This window comes from Canis lupus, chromosome 20 (assembly GCF_011100685.1).
Source record: "Canis lupus familiaris isolate Mischka breed German Shepherd chromosome 20, alternate assembly UU_Cfam_GSD_1.0, whole genome shotgun sequence".
Taxonomy (NCBI): domain Eukaryota; kingdom Metazoa; phylum Chordata; class Mammalia; order Carnivora; family Canidae; genus Canis; species Canis lupus.
In genome coordinates this window covers 43791115-43815375 of record NC_049241.1, presented here as the reverse complement: position 1 = coordinate 43815375, position 24261 = coordinate 43791115, and the positions used below count along the sequence as shown (strand labels likewise).

Here is a 24261-nt window from a genome sequence, read left to right as displayed (position 1 = left end):
GTGATTCTGGCCAGCAGAGGGGCATAGGTAGAGACATAAAAGTGAGAGTGAGCACAGGACATCTGGGGCACGGTGAGAAAACCAGCATGGCAGAGCCCAGGGTATGCAGTGTCAGCAGAAACGCTGGATAGAAGGGCAGGGGCCAGCTTGAGAGAAAATGCCTAAAGGCTGGGACAGGATTTTTCTTCATAGGCCACCCAGAGCCATCAGGTAACATCTTTAGGATGAGAACTCAGTTGCCTGTATGTGTGGGTCAGATCAGAAGTGGGAGAGAAGAGAAGCCAAAGACCAGTGAGGAGGTTACTGCTGATGGCCCAGTAAGCAAACAATCAGCTAATGAGGCTGAAGGAGAAGTGGGGAGGAAATTCAGATCTAAACTAAAAGTGTAGGGAACCAGATTTATCCTGTGGTAGTAGAGAGGGTATGAGACGGGAGGAGATGAACAAGCTCCACGCAGAGCAGCTGGTCAATGGCAGCATCTTTCACCACTTAAGAGCACAGGAGAAGCAAGGTCTGGGGAAGAGCTGATAGGCTCACTATTGGATATGGGAAGTCTGAAGCGCCTGGGGGACCCCCAGGAGAAGGCATTCAGGAAGGTGGTTGGGAATATGGGCCCAAGAAATAGGAGAGAAGAATGGTCAGTGGCACAGCAGTAAGGGCTAAGAGGCTGGCTTGAAAGTTGGCTGGCCCTGCTTTAAATCTGGGTTCTACATTTGTGGGGTTTTGGTGTTTTGGTCTTTTTAAAAAGATTTCATTTATTTGAGAGAGAGAAAGAGAGAGAGAACAAGCAGGCAGAACAAGCAGGCAGAGAGGGAGAAGCAGATGCCCCACCAAGTGGGGAGCCTGATGTAGGGCTGGATCCTAGGACCCCCCTGGGATCATGACCCATGCCGAAGGCCGATGCTTAATTGTTGAGCCACCCAGGAGCCCCTGGGTTCTACGTTGGTAAGTGGAGTGCCCATTGAAAAGTTGCCTCTCTGTACCTTACTTAGTTCCCTAACCGGTGAGCCAGGACCCATTTTATCCAGTTCTTAGCACCACTGTGAGCGTTAAACTAGACATAGATGCAGACAACTCATAGAAAGGGCTCAGATGATGCTCCCCACAGAGACAGTGCTCAGCACATGGCAGTGCAGCAAACTGAATGTTTTATCTCCCCCAAATTCATAGGCTGAGGTCCTAACCCACCGTGTGTGGTATTCAGAGGTGGGGGCCTCTGTGAGGTGATTAGGTTATGGGGTTAGCACCTTACAACAAGCCCTCAGAGAGCTCCCTTACCCTTTCTACCATGTGAGGACACAACGAGAAAATGTCCATCTATGAACTAGGAAGTGAGCCCCTCCCCAGACACTGAAGCTGCCAGGACGCTGATCTTGGACGTCCCAGACTCCACAGCCAGGCTGTACCCTTGGTCATGCGCTGGAGGCAACAGAGCAGCTTTAACAAGCTACGGATGCCTAGACTCTGATGTGGTGCTGCTACCATGCAAGAACCATCAGTGGTGGGGCCCAGGTACTAGAATTAAAAAACAAAAACCAAAAAACAAAAAACAAAACTCTCAGCAGGGCTGAGAACTTCTATATTATTGGACCAGGAGCTCCATGACTAGGTCTACCTTGTTCAGCACCAGAGCCCCTGGCCTGGAAAAGGTTTATTGGTTTCCAGCACGGGGTGAAAAGCGCAGTGAAAGTAAGTGGAACAAGCAAGAAGGGAGCAGAGTGTGCCAGCCTGGGGGCTTCCAGCAGCATGGCCCGGCTCCCTATCAAGAACTGGGCCAACACTGAGTCAAATCATGTTATGGGATGGGCCTGCTCCACGCCCTCCATCCAAGGTCTGGGCGACACCAGGCCACACTCATAGGTGGGTAGCCACTAGATGCCACCATCAGGGAAGCTGATGTAACGGCTGAATAACAGAAGCTGGGACATGCCCAAGACCCGGAGGGGCCCGAGGTGAGGGACTGTGGTCTACTAGGGTGGGTAAAAGGGGGAGTTCAGGGCTGACAGAGCATTCCTGGTCTCCTTAGAGCGGGGGTCATGGCTTCTAGCAGGCCAAGGGAGGGGGTCCCAGGGTAGAAGGGGTGAAAACTGGGTGTCAGAACCCTTCTCACAAAGGAGAAATTCTGGGATGCGAAGAGCTACTGAAGAAACAGTAAGAATTTGAAATGCCACAACTGGACATCACTCTTGTCTCACGTACAAAGGAAAAACCCTGAGGAACGCCACTGTCCAAGGAGATAAAGCAATGGAGCTGACTTTTCCTAAATGAAGGCCCCGGTTGTTTTTCACCCTCTACATCCGTTTTTAAGGTCCCAGCCACCAGAGCTTGCTGGAAACCTGGGAAGACCACACATAAAGGGCTACAAGAGGGAACCCCGATACTGCCAAGAGCATCGGGGCTCTCATTTGGTACCCTCATTATCACCTGCTATTCCAGACCACGAGGGGAACCTAACAATGCAGCCTTTTAGAGGTCTGTCCCTCCAGCAGCACCGCATGTACATAAACCCCAGGAAAGGCTCATTTCCTTCCCCAGCGAGTCTCCATCTGCCTAGGGAGTCCATCTCGCAGAGCCAGAGACCAGCCGGGCCAGTCCCTGAGACTGACCAGCCTGTGACACAGGCCCTTCCCAAGCCTCTGGCTCAGACGTCTCTTGTCTCTTTCTTTTTTTTTTTCAAAAGAATATTCTCTTCTGTGCTTATCTCCACAGATTTCAGAATTTCCTGTTATTAGTTCACGGTAAGGAGTTTTGTTCTGTACAATTCTGGACAGACGGCAGGGAGTCGGAAGGCCTGCTGAGACATTTCTGCCAGTGTTGTCACACTGGCGTTACTGAGAACCGCCTACTCCTCATTCTTACGCATATCACAGGGATGTCTTGAAGCTTCCATGCTACTGCAGCCCGGGAGACCACAGCATACCGATTATTTTTTTCTCATTTCCACAATAATACTTGTTCATGATTTAAAAAAATAGAGAGAGAGGAGAAAATTGAAAAGGAAAACCCACCCTTTGATTTCACCACCCATAGATCTGTACAATTAACATTTCGGTGTATATCCTTCCAGTCTTTTCTCTGTGCACTTGGCAAGCTAAAAACACTGAAGAATTTATAGGTCCGTCATGCTCATATATTTCTAAAATATGTATTTGGCCCTGTAGTGGCATCTGTTTAAATCTGGAGCAGGGAGGTGTGATACGTTTCTATCAACCATTCCCCTCAGGGGTTAGTCCAAACTTCCAGTACCTTCCTTGACCCCTACCCACTTCCTTTCCTATTTCAGAAAAAACTGAGGCTGCCAGGATAGGCCACCAGCTTGGAGGATGAGGGTCCCAGCTAATCCTGGTCTTCAGGGGCTGCAGACTTTTACCTCAAAGCTTCTCCTGGGTGTTGTGCCCACACTCCAGGCTCTCCCTTGCAACGAAGGTTCTCAAGTTTGTGCATACTTCTGTCTCTGCTACCTCTCTCTTACCCTAGAGTTCACTGCTCTGTGGCACCCAACGTCCACACCAGGAACACCTCTCACCAGGTCACTGTACAACTTCCTGTGACCAAACTGAAGATTGATTCTATGCCCTCATCTCCCTCGAATCTCCTGTGACCACCAGTCCCTCCTGTCACTCTCTCCTGAGGCTGCTCTGCACCCCTCTGGGTGTCCTCCTGCCTCTGGGGCTGGGCCACTTGCCCTCCCTTAGGGTGCTGCCCACCCTGGGCCCTAGGGTTCCTCAGGGATCCCCCTACTGGTCCTCTCTCCTCATTCTGCTTCTCCCTACCCCTGCCAGTCCTCCCTGTCACACCCAGTGGTGATGCTCAATTGGCAGCTCCAACTCAGACCTCTTTTCGAGCTGTAGACATCTCCACCTGGTTGTTCAAGAGGCATTAAAGCCAAAGAAAACCAGCCCCCCAAATTCACCATGCTAGAACTGAATCTGTTCCTTTTGCCCCAGTTCACCCCTCCCATTCCTCCCATTCTCCCTTCTCTGGCCTGTGGTTCATCCGTTTACTGTGCATTCAGGGTAGAAATCCAGCAGTCATCCCCAGCACTCTGAACCCTCTACCCCACATACTGGCTCCAAACTGTGCCTCAAATCTCACGTCCTCCCCTCCATGCTGCCATCATGGCCTTCATTCTGGCCCATCCTCACTTCCCCCAGATGTTAGAGCATCTCCTGCCTCTGCCCATCCTCCTTAACTATTTCCCAGAGTAAACTTTCTAAAAATGGAATCTGGCCATATTATTCTCCCTGTCTGGATGCCTTCACAGGCTTTGCAGAGCCTTCACAAGGCCCAGCGTCCAAGCGTCCACACAGGGCTACCACAACCCAGGCCTGGACCATTGATCCAGTGCCCCCTGGTACCCCACCGCCAGCAGTCCCACCCTGTGGACTACCTGCAGTTTCCAAAGGTACTGTGCTTTCCAAGTCTTCCTCTTGTGCTTCTAGGGACTCTGCGTCGGCATGTCCGTCCAGCCTGTCAGATACCTGCTTGCCTCTTGCCCTGGAACCGAACCCACTCAGAGGGATCACCTCCTCTGCCTTCTTCCTCACAGCCCCCAGGCGGCACCCAAGGCAGAAGCCATCACTTGGCCTTTGCTGCCCCGGCCTGTTTTTATTTGTCTTAGAACACCTATCATTTAAGTACATGGCTGTAAATTTCTGGAGGACAGCAACAATGTCTTTCAACCTGCATTGCCCAGGGCCTGGCACAGAGCATGTATTCAGTAAACCCAAGTGAAGGATAATGATGATACAACAGACATTTATTGAGTGCTCCTATGCCAGGCACAATTCCAAGAGCTTTACTGTATTTTCTCAGTTAATTCTATCAATGAACTTGTGAGGTGGAGACTCTATTGTTCCCCATTTTACAGATGAGGTAACTAAAGCAGAGAAATCAGGCAATGTCCCAAGATTATATGGCTAACAGGAAGCAGAACCAGGATTCGGACCCTGGCAGTTTGAGTCCAGAACTCTTGTCTCTACCAGAAGGCAACTTAAGTATTTACCAGATGTTGCTGTTAAGTGACTTGAAGAGGCTTTTTAAAATTGCCTTAAAAAAAATTGCCTTGATGCTATAATATCATTCTCCTGCCAACAACTGCACACAACATTAAGACTGAGTCAGGCCTGTTTCAATAAGTACTTAGGATAACAACAGTGTAAAAAGGACACAATGGAAAAGCACCAGAGAAGGTTCCGGAGAAATACCAACAAGTCCAAGGACTCAACATCCCCATGCATTTTAAGCAACAAGGATGAAACCTGTTTAAAGTGTTTCAGGGGCCCTGGGATTGAGGCATGAGTGCACCTGCTGTCCAGGCAGAAACTCTCCCTCGATTAGTTCTGCCATGAACAGACTAGCCCCAGGCCTGTATCACAGGCCACCTATCTCCTCCACAAAAAGGTGGGAGGTAGGTAATCCCCAAATGGGTCACTTTCCTCTCTCTGGAGCCAGAAGGATTTTTCAGTCAGAGTTTCTAAGTTGTTTAGTAGCAGGTACGAGAAGTTGCCCGGCATGAAGAAGAATGTAACAGCCTGCTCAAATGACCTCCGAGGAAACTGACCTGACCTGGGGAATGGGTCAGTACTTCTGGCTGCACCCAGCCCTGGCTTATTACCCAGCATGCTGTGAGAGGGCCCAGTGGAACTGCCGTCATGCTGCCATGCTACTGGCCCAAATACTTGCTAACCTACTCTGTACACAGTGTGTAATCGATAAGGTCACCGAGAGAGGCTCCAGAAGGGAATACCAACTGCACATGGATGAGTTTTGGCAGCTGAAACTGAAATTAGTGGCCCCCAATGGTCTGGGACATCATGTGAAGTCTCTTCATGGCGAGGTGTTCACAAGATGGGACTCAAAAAGAGGGAGGAGCAGGCTGACAGATGTAAATTCTTTTCCTTAACAATGTGGTTAAATTGATTTTTTTTTTTTAATTTTTTTTATTTATTTATGATAGGCACACAGTGAGAGAGAGAGGCAGAGACACAGGCAGAGGGAGAAGCAGGCTCCATGCACCGGGAGCCCGATGTGGGATTTGATCCCGGGTCTCCAGGATCGCGCCCTGGGCCAAAGGCAGGCGCCAAACCGCTGCGCCACCCAGGGATCCCCCGTTAAATTGATTTATATGCCTCCTGTCAAATATTAGATTTGGGATTATTTACCATGAGGTTATTAATTGATTAGTTAATAAATGATCAGAAGGGTTTACAGATTACTGCAATTGTGCAGCACTTGGCTTTGAGATTCCTGGCAGCCAGGGCAAGAGACAAACTATGCCTCTTAGCTTAAGAGGCTTCCAAGAGACATACATTGTTCCAGATCCAAATTTTCTCTTATTTATTTATTTTTTAAAAGATCTTACTTATTTATTTGACAGAGAGAGCACAAGCAAGGGGAGCAGCAGGCGGAGGGAGAGGGAGAAGGAAGCTTCCTGCTACACAAGGAGCCTGATGTGGGGCTTGATCCCAGGACTCTGGAATCATGACCTGAGCCGAAGGCAGACGCTTAACCCACTGAGCCACCCAGGTGTCTCCCAGATCTAATTTTAAAGGGACTCCTTCAGGATTCCTGAGGAAGCTCACAGGATGAAGAATTAAAATGTGTCTGCAAAGGGAAAGGAAAAAATGGCGATGCTGGGGGTGGGGTGGGGAGGGAGACATGTACCACGATAAGAGTCTCCAAGTCTGGTTTGTTTTCAAGAGGCTGCCTCCTCCGGGCTCTCAGAGCCCCTCTAGACCTCTGAAGTGTTTCAGGAACACAGAAAGCTCCTTGATACCACACACCGTCAGAGTGAGTGAGGAGAGGGCGCCTAAGACCAAATACTGGTCTGACTTGGGTGCTGCCCGTGCCATGCTGCCTCTAGGCCAGGCCCCTGGTCAAGTGAGGCCCCTTTGGCCTCTTTCTCACTCCTTCTAGGCCTATCTCCTTCACACCACTTCCCACGGGAGCTTCACCTCCAACAGGGCTCCTCACACATTTTTGAGCGATTTCCCTCTTCCCTTTTCTGCTTGAGCTCTGTATGGACCCGTTTCCTACGGGACAAGAACGAGAGGAGGAACGGGGTTCCTACGGGACCCGTTGGAGGAGATGACTACTAACTGGTCCAGAAAGCTTCGGCAGTTGCAGTTGTTCTGATTGTACAACCGAGGTAAGAATTTCGACACTGGAAGTGGTCTATAATGGTTTGGAGCAGACTAAGAGATTCTTTCTTTTTTTAAATATAACCTAGTAATACTAACAAACCCAAATGATAAACAATGCATACATTGTTATACATTGTTTATAACCTGTGGAGATAGTTTTTTTCTGAAGAGCTATATAAGCAATGTGAAAGACCAAGATACAAAACATTATAATCCTGTTAAGGAGCTTCTTAGGCCGTGCAGTGACCCCTTTCTAAAAACACACTCCCCCTACATTGTTAATAAGGAGCCCCTAATTGATGTGTTTTCAGTGTGAGATAGAGGCTGCCTATGCTGCTGCCCCAGGGCCTCCCACCCCTCTCTGGACACACTGCATTTTGCAGGACATGTCATGTGCAGGGAGAGGAGAAAGGCAGGTGGCTGAAGAGCTTAAGGTGGGTCATGCCTTCGGGATATGTTTGAAATGCTTCCCTTATTAATGGTAGATGTTACGTTTTGGGGCCCAGTTTTCTTTGGGGCCACCAGCAAAACACTGATGAGAAGCTGACTGGCATGTGGGGTATGGTCTACAGTTCTTACTCATTTGGGAGTAGAAGCCATGAGAATCATTGGCTCCTGCATCCAAGTGCAAGGGGCTAGCCTGAGGAGATCTCAAGAGAGGAGGCCACATGAGTCATGTGGGATAAAAGGACGCATACATGTGAGAGCAGCTGGAATGCCAGGCCAAAAACCCTCCTGCCGCCCTCCTCTCGACATGCAATTCCCTGACTCATGTGCCTTCTAGACACCGGTGACCTCACCTGAAGCTGTCTGATCCTGACCCTCCACCAGCCCTAAACCTGGCTATCTCCTGCCCACCTGGCATTTCTGCTTACATGTGATATAGACACACCTGTCCAGAACAGAAGCCTTGATTTCTCTCCAAAATCTGTTCTCCTGGATTCTCCCATTTAATAAATGGCATCAGCAATCCCCTGGTGGCTCCAGCTAAACACTCTGGAAGGCATACTCTCTAGTCCCTCTCCATTCTGTCCACCCTTCTGAAGAGTGGTTCTTCACCCCGATACCCAGGGCTCTATCCCAAACCAATCAGAGCAGAACCTTTGGGGGTGGGGCCTCCTACTTCTTCATAGCTCTCTAAGGGGTTCTCATGTGTAGCTAGGTTGGAGAATTGGTGGCTTAAAACGTACTTCTATCCAGTTTCTCTGCTCCCACTTTGGTCTAAACCACCAACCATGTCATGTGTGGGCCACTGTCATCCCTCTAGTACTCCCAGGTCTCTGCCCCACCTTGAACCCCCCCCATTACAAGCACAAGGCACTGATGGTTTCCCACAGCATTAGAGTAAAGAGCAAAGTTCTTGTGAGGCCCCTAGGGTCCTGCACAATCTGGCTTCTGAGGTCCTATTTACATCTCCCAGCTCCTCTTGCCCTCACTCACCACGCAGCCATCACTCTGGTTTTAGTCCTTTCCTCAAACACACCAAATACATGCCTCCCTCTGGGCCTTTGCACCTACTCTCTCCTCTTCCTGGAAGGCTCTGCCCTCAGGGTTTCATTTGCCTGACTCATAGCTACATGCCATTTAGGTCTCAGCTCGAATGCACCACTCAGAGGCCTTCTTAGATTCCCTGGAGCTGAAGCTTGCCCCCTGCACCCCCCAGAAATCACCACTACGTCATCCTGATTGCACTCTTTCATTGTCTTTAAAATACTCATCAGTGTTCACCTTCTGTGCTCCCATCTTCACTGCCTGACCCCCTCCCTACATGAGGATGTGAGCTCCAAGAAGGCAGGGATTTTGGTCTGTCTTGTTCATGGCTGTATCCATTGTTCAGAAAGGACCTCCCATATAGTAGGCACTCAATGAGCACATCGTTTACTTTATCCCATTCATCAGTGCCCCCAGGGCCCTTCCTCCTTGCTGCCAGGGTGATTCCTATAAAATGACAGCTAGATCTTGCCATTCTTTATTCAAAATCCCCAGGGGCTCTCCATGGCCCCTTGTCATCCAACTGCTCCTCTGCTACGTTGGCACTCTGCCCACACTGCCAACCCAAACCCACTCTCCTCCTAAGTTCCCACCGTCCCACAGGGCTCCTGGGTGCCTCGAGGAGACACATGCCTGCATTCCCGTGCCTTCGTGCACGCTGCCCTCCCCTCTTCCTGGCACGCCGTCAGTGTCTTCCTGCCCTACCACTCTATGCTTCTCTTGCAAGAACTGGCCGGAGTGCCACTGAGCAGCAGCCATCATTGTCTAGCCTGGTTAGCATCCTCCTTGTTTTTCCACAGCAACCCGTGCTTTCCTCTGCCAAAGGCTTTTGTTGCATGGGGCTGGCCTCCTCTGTCTCCTCTGGGCAGAGGGCACTTCGCCTGTAACTGTGTACAGGTTTCCACTGCTTTCCTGAGTTTGTGTTCTGTCACTTTGCTTTTTTCAAATTTTTCAAAATTTTAAAAAAGATTTTATTTATCCATTCATGAGAGAGAGAGAGAGAGACAGACAGACAGACAGAGACACAGGCAGAGGGAGGAGCAGGCTCCATGCAGGGAGCCCGACGTGGGACTGGATCCCAGTTCCCCAGGATCACACCCCGGGCCAAAGGCAGGTGCTAAACTGCTGAGCCACCCAGGGATCCCTGTCACTTTGCTTTTTATGAAAGACCTGCTTAGAACCTGTTTTTGCCAACTGAGAGAAATCAGAAGAGGAAGTTTGCTTTTACAAAATGGTAACTGCTTCCTTGCTTTATGCCATTTCAGCTCACGGAAGGTTTCACAGGAACACCACTTTCAGATGGTGGGGTAGACCCATGCGGCACATCCCTCAGGTGCCAGCTGGTCCATGACCCTGTCAATGGTGCTAGCACGTGCAGAAGAGGTGCTATCCGGACTTGCTGGTGATGTGTGACTGAGCCAGGAAAGGGGCTCTCCCCGGGGCGGTTAATGATCCACCGCTGGAACCAGTGGAAGTGGAGGCCCTGGAGGAGGCAACCTAGCCCAGGACCCAGAGTCTCTATCTGGCTTTCCCTGGGGCTCTGTTTTGCTGTGTGGCCAGTGTCAATGCCAGCAGCAGAGCTTTCCCCTTTCTTAATTTAAACACACTTGTCCTACGCACTCAAACAATCAAGCTGCAGGAGGTCTTTATCGAAATCATGCACTCTCACTTTTCCCATACGAGATAATGAACAGGAAGGAGGATTTAATGCCAGGGTACACGACATTCAACAGCCACTTGCACAGCTTGGTATATTTAGCTAAGTCATTGGCTAGAGCGCCACTGCTTTACCCACAGATATTCACCAAAGGGCACTTGCTGCCGCCTGAAACAGGCTTGTCCAGCTTTTCAGGAAAAGATGAGCCTCGCCCAAACAAAGTGAAGGTCATTTCCGTGTAGGTTCCTGGAATTGGATATGGCTTAAATTTCAAGAGCACCTAGTCCTGTATCCACTGGGAAGCCCTGCCCTGACCCAAGCCCCCAGCATGCTTTCCACTCTGATGATCTGTCCCCCATCTCCATGGTTGCCTGACCCTGCCTTTCTAACTAGAGGCTAGGTTTCCCCCAGACCAAACTCTTCCTGTAGCAGGCTCTGTTAACATATACACCAATGTATGTATAGACTCATTCAACCAAGATAGACAGTGTCCCCTTGGGAGGGGTAGGGGGGTGGGGAGGGAGGTGAGTTCCTTTTCCCACCCCAGCCCTGGCCCTCCTGTTTTCCACGCTCCCAAGGTCTGGGGGAACATGCAGGCTGTGGCCATGCCAGGGCCAGAGGAGGAGAGTGTGGGCTGGTTAAAACAAGCCCAGACATACTCACGGGGTCCGTCAGCATGGCCCGGCAGTGAGAAGCCAGGGCCAAGAAGGCCAGCAGGTTGAACACGATTCCGTTGATGATGCTGTACACATAGTCTCGGGATGGAATCAGCATGACAAAGAGGACCACAAATTCCGCATAGAGGACCAGAAACCAGGTGACAATGGCACAGGCAATGCCACAGCCGTCGCGGATAAACCACATGGTTCCCACAGGACTGGGGTGGGGTGGTGGGACACACTTCTCCGGCTGGAGGTATTCTGGCTTCCGCTCAATGTCTCGGAAGTGGTGGGTGGGGATAAGCATCATAAGCTATTCTGTCCATACTGGCATCTGGAAGAAAGAAGAAAGGACCCAGAAAATTGGTGGTGTCTTGTTATCAAGGAGACTTGACAAAATTACCTTTCTAAAGTGAGCCATGAGTATCTATGTGTGAACTTCCTGCAGAAAAGCTGCCTAAACCTTCTGTTCCTTTAAAATGTGAGTTCTTGGGGTACCTGGGTGGCTCGGCCCATAGGTGTCTGCCTTCGGCTTAGGTCGTGATCTTGAGGTCCTGAGATGGAGCCTCACGGGCTCCCTGCTCAGTGAGGAGTCTGCTTCTCCCTATCCCTCTGCCCACCTCCGCCTCCTGCTTGTGCCTGCTGTCCCAATAAATAAAAAATATCTTACAAAAAATAAAGTAAAATAAAATGTGAGTTCTTGGGACACCTGGCTCGGTCAGTTGGTAGAGCATGTGACCCTTGATCCTGAGGTCATGAGTTCAAGCCCCACGATGGGTACAGAGTTTACTTAAAAAAAAAAAAAAAAAAACAGGTTTGTTAGTTCTGTGGCTAAAACAGTAGATTTTCTAGGAATCAGAGACTCCCTCTGTACTGCCCTCTTTGTGGGCGATGGGGTCAAGTGGAGAATGTTGGATGATGTGTCCAAAGATGTTTTTGCACCACCTGGCTGTGGGGCTTCATGAACCTTTGTGTCCTCACCTGAGGAGACACCCCCCTTTCAGCCCCAGCCTCCTCCTCCCAGGGCTGGTGAGGCTCGAGGGAGTCAGAGGTGCTTGTGATGAACGCTGTAGACTGTAACAGCCCACACACCATGGACTCCAGACTCATTCTCTCTAGGAAAGACATCCATTCCTTCTGAAACAAGTACTGAGCAACATGCCCCTTCTTCCTAACAGCTGCAGCCCGTATCTCTGGAGACCGCAATGAAATAACTCAGGATCGATAATAAAGTCTATCTGTCCACAGCACGTTCCGCAAGATGCAGAAAGTACAGATTTCCCTCCTCTGATTCCCCTGATCTTACTCAGAGGCTTGTTGCATCACCAGACCAGATTCTCAGTCAGAAACAGTGCCGGCATGGGCTAGCTCCAGATGGAGGCACCATGGAGAGACCACCAAAGCAGTCTACAGCACAGCCAGTGACATCTCAGGCTTCTGAGAGCTTCAGTCACTTTGTTGCAGAGGAAATTATTCCTAAGCACCACTGGCTATGCATGTTTTCTGAAGACGGGCTCTAAAGGGCACGGGCAAACCTTCAATGGTTGTGTTGGGCTTTCCTTACCCTTTTGCCTTCTTCCTCCCCTCCAACAGAGAAAGAGCATCTGAACTGAATATGCTATAGTCATGACAAGTAAGGACATGTCCAAAAAGCTGAATGGGCAGAGCAGTAACAGCTACTCAAAATGACAGACATTCTAGAGTCAAGAGTTGCAAAGGCTAATGATGGAAGAATAAGGCCAGGGCCTCCCCTCCCCAGGGTGGCAGAGAATTAATAGCTGAAAGGCAGTTAGATGTGTACCATGTACTTGTCCAGAGAAATGTTGACTCAATAAATAGAGTGACTATCACATGCTGGGTACACTGTGTTGGGAGCTGAGGGACGGGAAGTCATGACGTATGGAATAACCATCCCAAGTAGAGTAAAAGCAGTAGTTCCCGACAGGCCATCAGCCAGAATCTTGGAATAAAGCAACCTTGTGCTCTCCGCAAGACAATGGTAATTGGTGCTGCCAGTTACAACCTATAGGCATTAAAGATGCAAGGACACCCTCTGAGGCAGTCCTTTCTTAGAATGGAATATTTTGTAAAAATTAAAAATTATATTGGGGAAGAATATTTAATCATATTGAAGTATATTTATTATATATTATCAAATAATGAAAGCAAATTAAAGACAAAATGTAAAATATCCTATGTTGATGGGGGAAAAATGTATATGTGTGCCCAGAATAAAAAAAGAGGGGGAAGCCAAAAAAAAAAAAAGCTCACCATTTTGACAAGCATTCTCTTGGTTCTTCCTGCTGCCATACAGATTTGTGGTACTTAGGCTCTAAATGCATAAGGTTTTACTGGACCACAGCCATGCCCCTCGAATACATATTGTCTGTCTGCTTTTATGTTACGATGGCACAGCTGAGCGGTTGTGATGAGGCTGTACGACCAGCAAGCCTAAAGTACGTATGCTCTTTTTTTTTTTTTTTTAAGATTTATTTTATTTTTCAAGTAATCTCTACACCCAATATGGCGCTCGATCTCATGACCCCAGGATCAAGAATCACATGCTCTGGGCAGCCCCGGTGGCACAGTGGTTTAGCACCGCCTGCAGCCAGGGTATGATCCTGAAGTCCCGGGATCGAGTCCTGCGTCAGGCTCCCTGCATGGAGCCTGCTTCTCCCTCTGCCTGTGTCTCTGCCTCTCTCTCTGTGTCTCTATGAATAAATAAATAAAATCTTAAAAAAAAAAAAAAAAAAAGAATCACATGCTCCGCTGACAGAGCCAGTCAGGCATGCCTTCCCTTTAGCTTTATATAAAAGTTTGTGGACCACTGGTCCTAGGCAGTTGTTACCTACCAGACAACTGAGATCTGTCTTGGCTCCAGCTTTCCCTTGCAGAAAAGCTCAGTGTGACTGGGATGGTTGGTTACAACTCACCCCACCCCACCCCACCCCACCCTTGTCTGTGGCAGCAAAGCCTCCTGTCATTTGCAGCCTGAGGGTCATCTCACTGAAACCCATGTACTCTGTCAAACTGTTCTTCAATTATCATAAAAGGTGTGGTTTTCTGAAATGGATGATCACTGAAAATAAATATTAGAGTAACGCTACTGTTTAGCGATTTCCAGTGATTAAATTATGCTCATGGTATATTCAGACTAGTTGACTGTATTCTCCTCTGACAATTACTCATTCTTTTTTTTTTTTAAGATTTTATTTATTTATTCATGAGAGACACAGAGAGAGAGAGAAAGAGAGAGAGAGAGAGAGAGGCAGAGACACAGGCAGAGGGAGAAGCAGGCTCCATGCAGGGAGCCTGATGAGGGACTCGATCCCAGGACTCCAGGATCATGTCCTGGGCTGAAGGCAGGCGCTAAGCCGCTGAGCCTCTCAGGCGTCCCACTCATTCTTGATTGTACACATGGCAACAACTTGGCTAGAGTGATGCTTTGCATATGTGGTTTGCGGAGGAATAGACCCTTCCGTGTAAGTAAATTTCCCAGTAACTGTGACTTGTTCCTGAGCAGATACACATTTTAACCATTAAGATGGTTAAGATGGAAATGAAAAATAAAAAATGGAAGTGAAATAAAAACCAGACCGAAAAAAAAGAGACTATAGCTGTTTCTGTCTTAAGTACAATAACCATCCATTTCTTTGGAATGATGCACAGTTATCACTGGGAACATCAGTTACTGGAGTGTGTTAGGTCATGATGTCCTCGGAGGTCATGGGGATTCACTGGGCTCTCGGCCTCACACCAACTGGCTTGTTGAGACTACTAGAATTCTAACTTCCAATATTTCCTTTGTATGGTTGTCTTTCTCTTCTGTTCCTGGCTACTGTCATTTCAGTGTCTACAGTTACCAATTTCCCCGACAAATTCTCCATTTATGACTGCTAATTGGCTGTAGGCTGGAAAACAAATAAATCTACATCATGTTAGCTTTATTTGTTAAAGAAGGGTATTTATTTTAGATTATAGGCCTTTAGGGACCAGCTGCTATGCTCTCCTGCCATACAGTTCTGCAGGTTGGAAGCCCTGTCTTTTATTAGCCCTGGGCCTGGCATGTAGTAGCTGCTGACGGTGTGTGTTCATTATACAAATGCTTGAGTTAAGTAAAATGCCCGAGCTTTGTGATCCCAGGTCCCCCTCTGGAGGCCCTGTCTGCTTCCTTTCAGGGGTGTGGCCATATCCTAGATGGTGGATGATGTACCAAGTAGGACTCTGAAGTAGGTGGACTGTGACTCTTAATTTAAGTAACCAGAATATTCCATCCCTCAAACAATGTCAGACGGAAGAGTGTATAGAGGAGCTCTGTTTTCCCACTGCCCCTCACTGGTGAGGGAGAATCTATGATCTGGGCAAGCACTCAGACAAGGCACACCTGGCAAGATTCAGACACCAAGTACTGAACTGAAGTTCACATTCCACCCCACACTTTAGAGTTTCAAAATATCCTGTTCAAAACCAATCAAGGCATACCACTATAGAAAATTTATTTAAGCCCAAGGCCCGAGCAATGGAAGTAGCTTTCCAATAAGGATTTGTTCCTTAAATTAGCCAACTGGAAATCTGAGAAATATGAGGAAAACTCCACCTCGAACAAATTATGCACATTCCCTTCACACTGCCCCTAATGACAACAACAGCAGGAAAGGCAAATGTTGACCTCTTTTCCTTTCCTATTTTGAATTAGAGAAACTCCAATCCTTGGGGTTGAGGAGTGGCTCTTTGCCCATGACCCCACGAGTCCTTGCTTGTGACCACTGGGCAGAACTGCTTGCTTAGGCCAAGCTGTGCACATAAGGAAGCTGGTGGGTCCCAGGGCCTTTATTCCTGCCCACCAGCTCATACCCTCAGAGGGGTGGTCTCCTCTAGTCCTCCTCCACCACATCTCTTTCATTCCATTCCTTTGCCCTATTGATCCTCTCAATTCTCCTGCCCTTTTTTTTTTTTTTTTTAAGATTTTATTTATATATTCATGAGAGGCACACAGAGAGAGGCAGAAACACAGGCAGAGGGAGAAGCAGGTTCCAGGCAGGGAGCCCGATGCGGGACTGGAGGCGGGGCCTCCAGGATCATGCCCTGGGCTGAAGGTGGCACTGAACTGCTGAGCCACTGGGGCTGCCCAATTATCCTGCATTTAATTCAATTCAAAAAACATATTCACGGAGCAGCCATTAAATATAAGGAACTGTGTAGGGGGTTCACACACAAGGGATCATGAGGACAATAATTTGTGTGTGCTGCCCAGTTCGGGTCCTCCCATTCTCCTCTCCCAGTTCCCAGTCTGCTAAGACTTGTCTTACTAGCTTTGTTCTACTAACCTGCAAGTCCTATTTTGTTTAGCATTGGAACCAGGTACCTGGCATGAATATATGCTCAGATCGTTATTTCTTGAGTGGATGGATGCAGAGACAGATCTACCTCACGATGACCCTAACACATAGGTTTCTAATGAACAGCACAACGGAGAAGCAAATCGTACCTGCTCCCTGCAAATAAACAAAGCCCAGAAGTGGGATAAATAGACTTTTTCATGGCCAGGGAATCCAAAGGGAGTGGATCTGAGCAGGGCGTGGAGCCAGGTGAAGTGTTCTGCTCTGAAAAAGGCAAGGACAGTGGTGATGCAGGTTGTGGGGCTGGATGTCCCGGGCTGTGTGCCTGCGTGTGTGCATACGTGGGCTGTGTTGGGCATAGGAGGTGGGGGCGCTAAGTGGAAATGAAGCTTTAAAGGTAGGGTTGTTACGTAGGCTATGTTTTACAAGGCCTTGAGCTTTAAGATGAGTTGGGAGTTCACCCTGGAGGTATTGGTGAGGCACCCCAGGCTCTAAGGAAAGCTATAAGGACTGTATTCGTGCTATAACAATGCTGCTCTGGCACTGACAGGCAAGACAAGATGAAGCAGACAGGAGGGCTCGGGGTCCATCAGAGGCCAACGAGCCCAGAGAGGCACTGAGGGAACAGGCCAGAGTTCCAGTTGGGTGGAATAGGATTTTCTGCTCCTCTTCCATCTTGTTTCCAAAGAAAGATCAAAAACAATGATCATTTGGCAATTTTAATCATAGTAACCTATGTTGTATTTTTTTGGCCAATGGTTCTGGAACATTAAAAAGAGTTGGCTTTTCCATATGTTAATAATCCATGCCCAAAGTAATTATTCTTCTACCAGGCAAAGGAGCACCCTGATGCCCAGAAAGGTGAAAGGACTAAGCCTTGGGGGTAAGGAAGTCGTAGGAGGATTCACAGTGCCAGAGGAGTTCTGGAGCTCCCAGGAGTGAGTGATCCAGATGATAAGGAAGATGAAGTGTCATGTCAGAATGACCTTCTGAGCTCTGTGATATCTGAGTATGTGGGAATTCTAAGGAAATCATCTAGTCTTCCTTCTTTTTTTATTTTTATTTATTTTTAATTTTTATTTATTTATGATAGTCACAGAGAGAGAGAGAGAGGCAGAAACACAGTCAGAAAAAAAAAAAAAAAAAAAAAAAAAGAAACACAGGCAGAGGGAGAAGCAGGCTCCATGCACCAGGAGCCCGACGTGGGATTCGATCCCGGGTCTCCAGGATCGCGCTCTGGGCCAAAGGCAGGCGCCAAACCGCTGCGCCACCCAGGGATCCCTAGTCTTCCTTCTTAAGAGTTTCAGAAGCAAAAAACTGAGAAATGACTGAAAGGAGTGATAATTTTCTAAAACAAAAGCAAAACCAAAACCCCCCTACATCTGGCCCAGAGAACTGTCTCCAGATCTATAACTCACATGCTTATACCTGACCACAAATGGGTCCTTCCACTAACCCAGACAGGGTTATACCTGACCACAAATGGGTCCTTCCACTAACCCAGACAGGCAGACACAAATATATTTAGTGAAATGCAGTCTGGGGCTCTACAAACCCCAGAGTTTGGGGTACCAGGTTGGCTCTGGGGTATGAACTCATGACTCAATTTCCATGCTGCCTATCCATGGCTGAGCAACACAAATGGGTTTGAAGGGTGATGCTACGGCCAAGATCACAGGTCCCATATCAAATTGTGGCCTATCTACATGCTGGCCAGGCTGGATGCCTAGCCAAGAGTTAACAATTAGTGATGGCAAGAGTCCAGATATAGTGCCTGTAGTTATCATTTGTTGAATGAGGGGGAAATCCTCATAAATCCATCACCTGCCCTAAGAAAACTGACCCAAAGCCCAGGCTTTATGCGCAAGTGTCAAAGCCACGACCTTCACATAAAATATATAAGTTCTGTATTGGATATACTGGAGCCCCCACTGCCTTCTCCGGCAAGTGTCCTCAGGAACCACAGATCCTCTCAGATTGCCAACTTCACCAGCTTTCATGAGATAAGATCCTGCCCCAAGTCACGGATTAGTTCAGCTAGATCTAAAATCCTTAAAAGCATCTCAAAGTACTTTGTGAAGATTACTTTCCTAAGACACCACACCCACTCACATTCTCACATCCACACATGCATTCATGTACAGCACAGAAGGTTTTGGGGACTGTACAGATTAAAGTAGCATTAACACATCCAACCACTAAGGCCTGTATGAAATACATAGACTGGCTGAATAAACTCAAATCAGATGTAATTATTTACCCTTGGCTTAGAGACAAAGGTCATCCAAATACTCAAAAAAAAATTTTTTTTAAGGACTAAACTTTCTGGCTCCCTACTAGTAGGAACTATGCAGTTGACACTCAATTTCATCAACTCCTTAGCTAACGTCATGAACATCAGCAAGGCAGTAGAAACCCTTAAATCAGAGGCGTTTAACTTAGGTCAACATTTGTTTCAGGTGATAGTTAACATTTTAATAATTCTAGTATTATGCCGAATTGTTGTTGCGGGGGTGGGGGAGAGGGGCTAGTCTGGTATCCTCTTGAACTTGCCCTAAACACTGAATTCTCACCTAAACGAAATTTTACTACATTAAAGAACTCAATCTATCCCTACAAAATCACTTAGAAGGTCCCCTGAAAGAAGACAGCATTTTTTCTGGTACTTCTATCATCTTTCTCAATTGAAATTCATCTCAACGAGTACATCAATAACCTTGGATGGTTTAAATCCTCCTGTCTCAAGAATATGGTGTTTGCCTCTTTTAGAACTTCTCATATTTCAGAGTGATAGGACTTAAAAGCATTCAAAAGCCAGCCCTACAACTTCAAAGATGAATGAATGGTCCAGGTCCTAGACACTTTAGAAAGGTATCTGAGGAAGTAGAAAACTAAGTTATCTAAGCTACAATTCTCTTAATTTGTGAAGGATCTAAAAGGCTTGTTAATTTTATACCCATTTTTAGATGGCTCTCAGAAAAACAAAGAATGAACCATGAATTCTTATGTTTGGAATCTTTCATTAAAAAAACCAGAATGAGGGCAGCCCCAGGTGGCTCAGCGGTTTAGTGCTGCCTTCTGCCCACGGCGTGATCCTGGAGACCCAGGATCGAGTCCCACATCAGGCTCTCTGCATGGAGCCTGCTTCTCGCTCTGCCTGTGTCTCTGCCTCTCTCTCTCTCTCTCTCATGAATAAATAAATAAAATCTTTAAAAAAACAAAAACAGAATGAGTCACTAAACTTTTTTTCCCAAAAGGTAAGGGTGTGGTTCAAAAGAAAGGTGCCTTATCACTTGCATCACAACCTGCCAGCCAAGGAAAGCGTAGAGGCAGGCAGAGCACCCTGGCCTGTTCTGGAAGATCGTCACCAACAAGTCTACATGATTTCTCCCTCTGCAGGAATATCTGTCATGCCCTGCCTGTCTCTTATCTTCTGACATACTCAACCTTGAGCAAAACACTTACATTAAAAAAAAAAAAAAGTAAAACATCACACTCCCAAACTGAACCCTATGGGTGTTGAAGTTGACCGAGAAAATCAGGGAGGGGTTGGTAAGTTTAATTTACCTTCTTGCCTCCTAACTGGTCACCTTCTTATAAAACAGACTCATGTGCACACTCAGATTTCTAACAGTAGGCTTTCATTTCATTTCAGAACAAAGTCTGGGATTTGGACAGCTCACGGACGCTAACACTTCTCTCACTTACCACAATGGACTATTGTACTACACCTGGCCAGGTCACCTCCTGACTTCTAAATCTACCGAAAAAAATACATACCCACATAGAGGATGCCATAACTTATGTCACAAACAACTGGGGATTAGTAGAAACTATGTTCATCTGGGTAACACGGTCTACTCCACCCCCCCTTTTAAAGGATTGATTGATTGACTGATTGATTGAGTGATTGATTTTTTTATGAGAGAGAGAGAGAGAGAGAGGCAGAGACACAGGAGGAGGGAGAAGCAGGCTCCACGCCAGGAGTCCGATGCGGGACTGGATCCCGGGACTCAAGGATCGCGCCCTGGGCCAAAGGTAGGCGCTAAACCACTGAGCCACCCAGGGATCCCCTACTTTCCCCTTTTATAGGTGTGCTTTATGATACGTTATAACAAGGAGGAAAATGAATGAGACTTTAAAACAAGACCGTGCATTAAGATTCACTGGTTAAAAAAAAAAAAAAAAAGGTTCATTGGTTCAAAATAAAAGATCACAATCTTGAGTCAGAATTTTGGAGCTGGAAGGAGCCTTAAAGACCACCTATTAGGGACGCCTGGGTAGCTCAGCGGATCGAGCCTGCTTCTCTCTCTGCCTGTGCCTCTGCCTCTCTCTCTTCTCTCTCTCCCTCTGCGTGTCTCTCATGAATAAATAAATAAAATCTTAAAAAGAAAAAAAGACCACCTCACCTATTAGATTTTAGCCAAACTCCCTCTGTTTCATAGATGAGGACATCAAAGTCCATTTGAGATTTTGTCTAAAACAGAAGTTTTAGGGCACCGACATGAACCAAATGCCTAAGATGATTGAGGACTTAGCTGAAGCACCTCGTTGTAACTCTTACAACAACCCAGCACCTTAACCTCCTTATACCTCAACTCGATGAGGTACATTAGTCTTGGGTGATATTCCCAAGGTCATACAAAGCGAGGGAGTGGTAAGGCCAGGATTCAAAACCAGCTCTGCCTGCAACCACAGCCTGAGCACAGCACATGACTTTCTTTTCTTTCTTTCCCAGAGGGGGAGGAGAGGGATGACCAAGCAGGAAACACGAGTTCTGCTTCCTACTCCCTCACATACTTGATGGGACCTGAGGAAAAGTCACTTTAACTTCACTTTGATGGCTTCATCTCTAAAGTGCGTGGGAAGGACTCAATCTCTAAGCTTTGTGACTCCTTTTGAAAAAATCCAAGAAATGGACTCTAAACAGACTTTGCTTCCACTAGCTCCTGGAAGCCTACTGTACCCATTCTTTAAAAAAAAAAAATGTGTGTGTGTATATATATATATACACACACACATTTTTTAAATATATATATATTTATGTATATATATATATATATATACACACGCATACACACACACACACACACACACACACACTTTTTCTTTCTCCTCTGAGCCATTGGACTGAGTCCTAGCAGCTGTCTCTCCAGCTCTTCAACAGATCATGACACCCAACAGACCACCTTACACATGCTGGCCCTTGAACACATGGCCTTTCAGAGAGACACTGCAAGGATGACCTGACCTCTTCCAAACTCTCGTCCAGCTTGTTCTATAGATGAGTAAAGAAATGAAACTCAAGGAATGAGCTGCGGTTCCATAAAATGTTGAGAGAGGTGACTAACTTCCCCTCTCGGTTTAAAGGATCCTATTTGCCACTGGCTCCTGCTGCCAGCACTCTGCATGAACTCTTCCTTCCAGATGTCTGACACCCAGCAACAAAAATCCTTCCAAAGGCAACAATGTATCACCAACCCAGCTACCTTCAATACAGCTTGTCAATGAATGTGTCACTCTCACAGTATGTGAATCCTTGCTAATCAGGGGCTCTGGTCTCATCTGACACTGAACTGCCTTCTGGCCTCTGTCAGGGTAGGTTCCATCTGGGCATTCCTTCCTGGATGTCCACTACCTGCTAGGCACTGGGGCTGCACGCTAGACGCATCTCATTCTGTACGATCTTCACATCTACTCTACTGTGTAGATATAAATGCTGGCTTTCCCGTCCCTTTTGAGAGGAAATTGAGGCATGGAGAGATTTGCCTAAATTCATATTTCTGAGAAGCAGTGGGACAGGGTTACACTCCCCAGCCTACTCTCATTACAGGGCCTGCTTTTTATTCTTCACTACAACCATTAATTTTGCCCAGTAACTAGAAAAAAAGGGAACGGTGTGCTGGTGCTTCCACCATGATCTTGGGTTACTTACCATTTGGCTCTCATGCCCACACATGGTTATATGGAGATGGCACTAGTGGATGGGCCACGTGTGGCGGTGTTCACAGGCCACAGGCCTGAACTTAAGCATTCTGTCCTCTAAGGTGGGGCCCTGGCTGAACACCAGCCAACATTTGATCTTGTCTTAACCTAGGAAGCAGGAGGGATGTGAAGCTTCAGCTAGGACAGTCACCCTAGGACTGAATGCCTAAAATCTGCCTCTGTTGGGGAATGCTTCTTGTAGGGCTGAGTTCAAGCGTGCTGCTTTTTCGCAGAGAAAGCCCACCCATGCTAGGCAGAAGACCAGCCAGCAAAGGGTCCCACCTGAGAGTGCTGAAAATGGCACTTGACCCCACATTGTGCCATGTGCAGACATGCAGCCACTGTGACATCACCCAGGCAAGAGTTGAGCTTTTTTAGGGACTAAGAGCAAAAGCCCTTGGAGGGATCTGAGAGAAGAGCAAGGGGAAAGAAAGAGAACCAGTTCCTCCAATGGCACCAGGCATAAGAAGGGAAGTCATTTAGCTTCAGATTCCTGCTGATGCCACTTATCCCTGGCACCAGTAAGTGCCACGCAAAAGTGGGGCTTTGGAAAGAGCTTGGGACCAAGGAACTAGGCTGTCCATGTCCACAGCCCCAGGCCTACCAGGCAACAGGCTCTCTGAAATCTATTTGAGGACTTTGAAGACAGATGGAAGCCTAGTGCTAAGTGAATACAGACTGGGCTTGGAGTCAGGAGGCCACAGTTCTACTCCTACTCCTGTGGCTCACTACCTCCTGATTTCTGGCAAGACAGTTGCCCTCCCTGGGCCTCAGTGTCCTCATCTATAAAACGAAGGAGGATTGAGCTGAATGCTAAGATCCCTTGCAGGGTTGAGATTCTGCTTCTTTTGTTCTCATGAACAAATTCAGTATTTTCTTTGCTAATTTCTTGGATTTTTTATATGTTTATCAAAAGTGTCCCTTAACTTCCTTTCCCCGTTCTTTGTTCATATACAGGAGGAAATCCTCCAATAATGTTAGCCATTTTCCTGAGCATGCTCAGTGTTTCAATCAATTACCATTTCCTTTTGTTAATTCACTTAATTTTTTTTTCAGAGTGACAAAAAGCACTAGGAAGATGCATCAAATATTACAAAGTGGTAAAAGAGAGAAATCTTTAAAGTGAAGCAGGACCATTTTTTATTGTTTAAATATATGTATATCCACATCGATTCTGAGCTTTACCATCTGGTAAGATATATGTTTTGGGTAAAATGAGGCTCAGAACGTTTAACTGACTTGCTCAAAATTGCAAAAAATGATCTCTGGCTAAGCCCAGATTGCTGGAATAGACACCTAGTAGTCTGCACCAATAGATCATTATCTTCCTAATCATTTTGCCTTTCTAGATTTTCTGCTGCTACTTCTTGGTTTAGAAATGTACACTTTGTAGCAAAGTCAAAAGTTATTGCAACAGAACTGTGGCTAGAATTGCATTTGTCCCACTAGGCTTATTTTTCTAAGGTGAGGTATCTATCTCATCCAAAGGGATTCTGTCCCCACAGACCCTGACCAGGAGAAATTCATGTCTCAGGTAACCTAGAAAAATCAGAGTTCAACTGCCAAATTTCTACATACCAGGAAGGTTACAGTTTGGAGGAGATTATGAAAAGATGGGAGTCTTCCTGGTATTCTCTGGCATTTCTTGGATGGATAATTGAATTAAGTGGGGCATGGAACTGGAGCCTTCTTACCTTTACAGTCAAGAGCCAGGAATAACCTGGTCATTTGTCTCTGGAAATCTGCTTCCAAAGAGGAAAGCAAAGGATTAAAAACATGCAAAAACAGAAAGAAACTCGAGGGTGCATGGCCTCTGTTTCTTTTTTTCTCCCCCAGCAGGTCAATATCCAGACTTCGCTGTTCCATTTCTATTTGGATTTCTGTGGCTGTGAGCATGTGTATGTGTGTTTAACTATTTCCAGATTTGCTAATCAGAATCAGTGACCCCCTTTGTTCACACATGCCCTAGTGAAGAGACATAAGCA

The 24261-nt window shown here is 47.0% G+C and overlaps 1 protein-coding gene across 5 annotated transcripts in view; it reads right to left on the bottom strand.

Annotated features, from left to right (window-relative positions):
• Positions 1 to 24261, bottom strand: part of ZDHHC3 (zinc finger DHHC-type palmitoyltransferase 3) — a 53432-nt gene that overhangs the window by 25330 nt on the left and 3841 nt on the right. For 4 of the 5 annotated variants that reach the window (XM_038566693.1, XM_038566695.1, XM_038566696.1 and 1 more), the window contains exons 1-2: positions 22227 to 22574; positions 10957 to 11286 (exon numbers count right to left, since the gene is read on the bottom strand). In XM_038566693.1, the coding sequence (XP_038422621.1) occupies positions 10957 to 11262 (306 nt within the window). In that variant the 5' untranslated portion in view covers positions 11263 to 11286; positions 22227 to 22574. Of the gene's footprint in view, positions 1 to 10956; positions 11287 to 22226; positions 22575 to 24261 lie in introns of those variants that run through there. The other variant, XM_038566694.1, reaches the window with a different exon arrangement.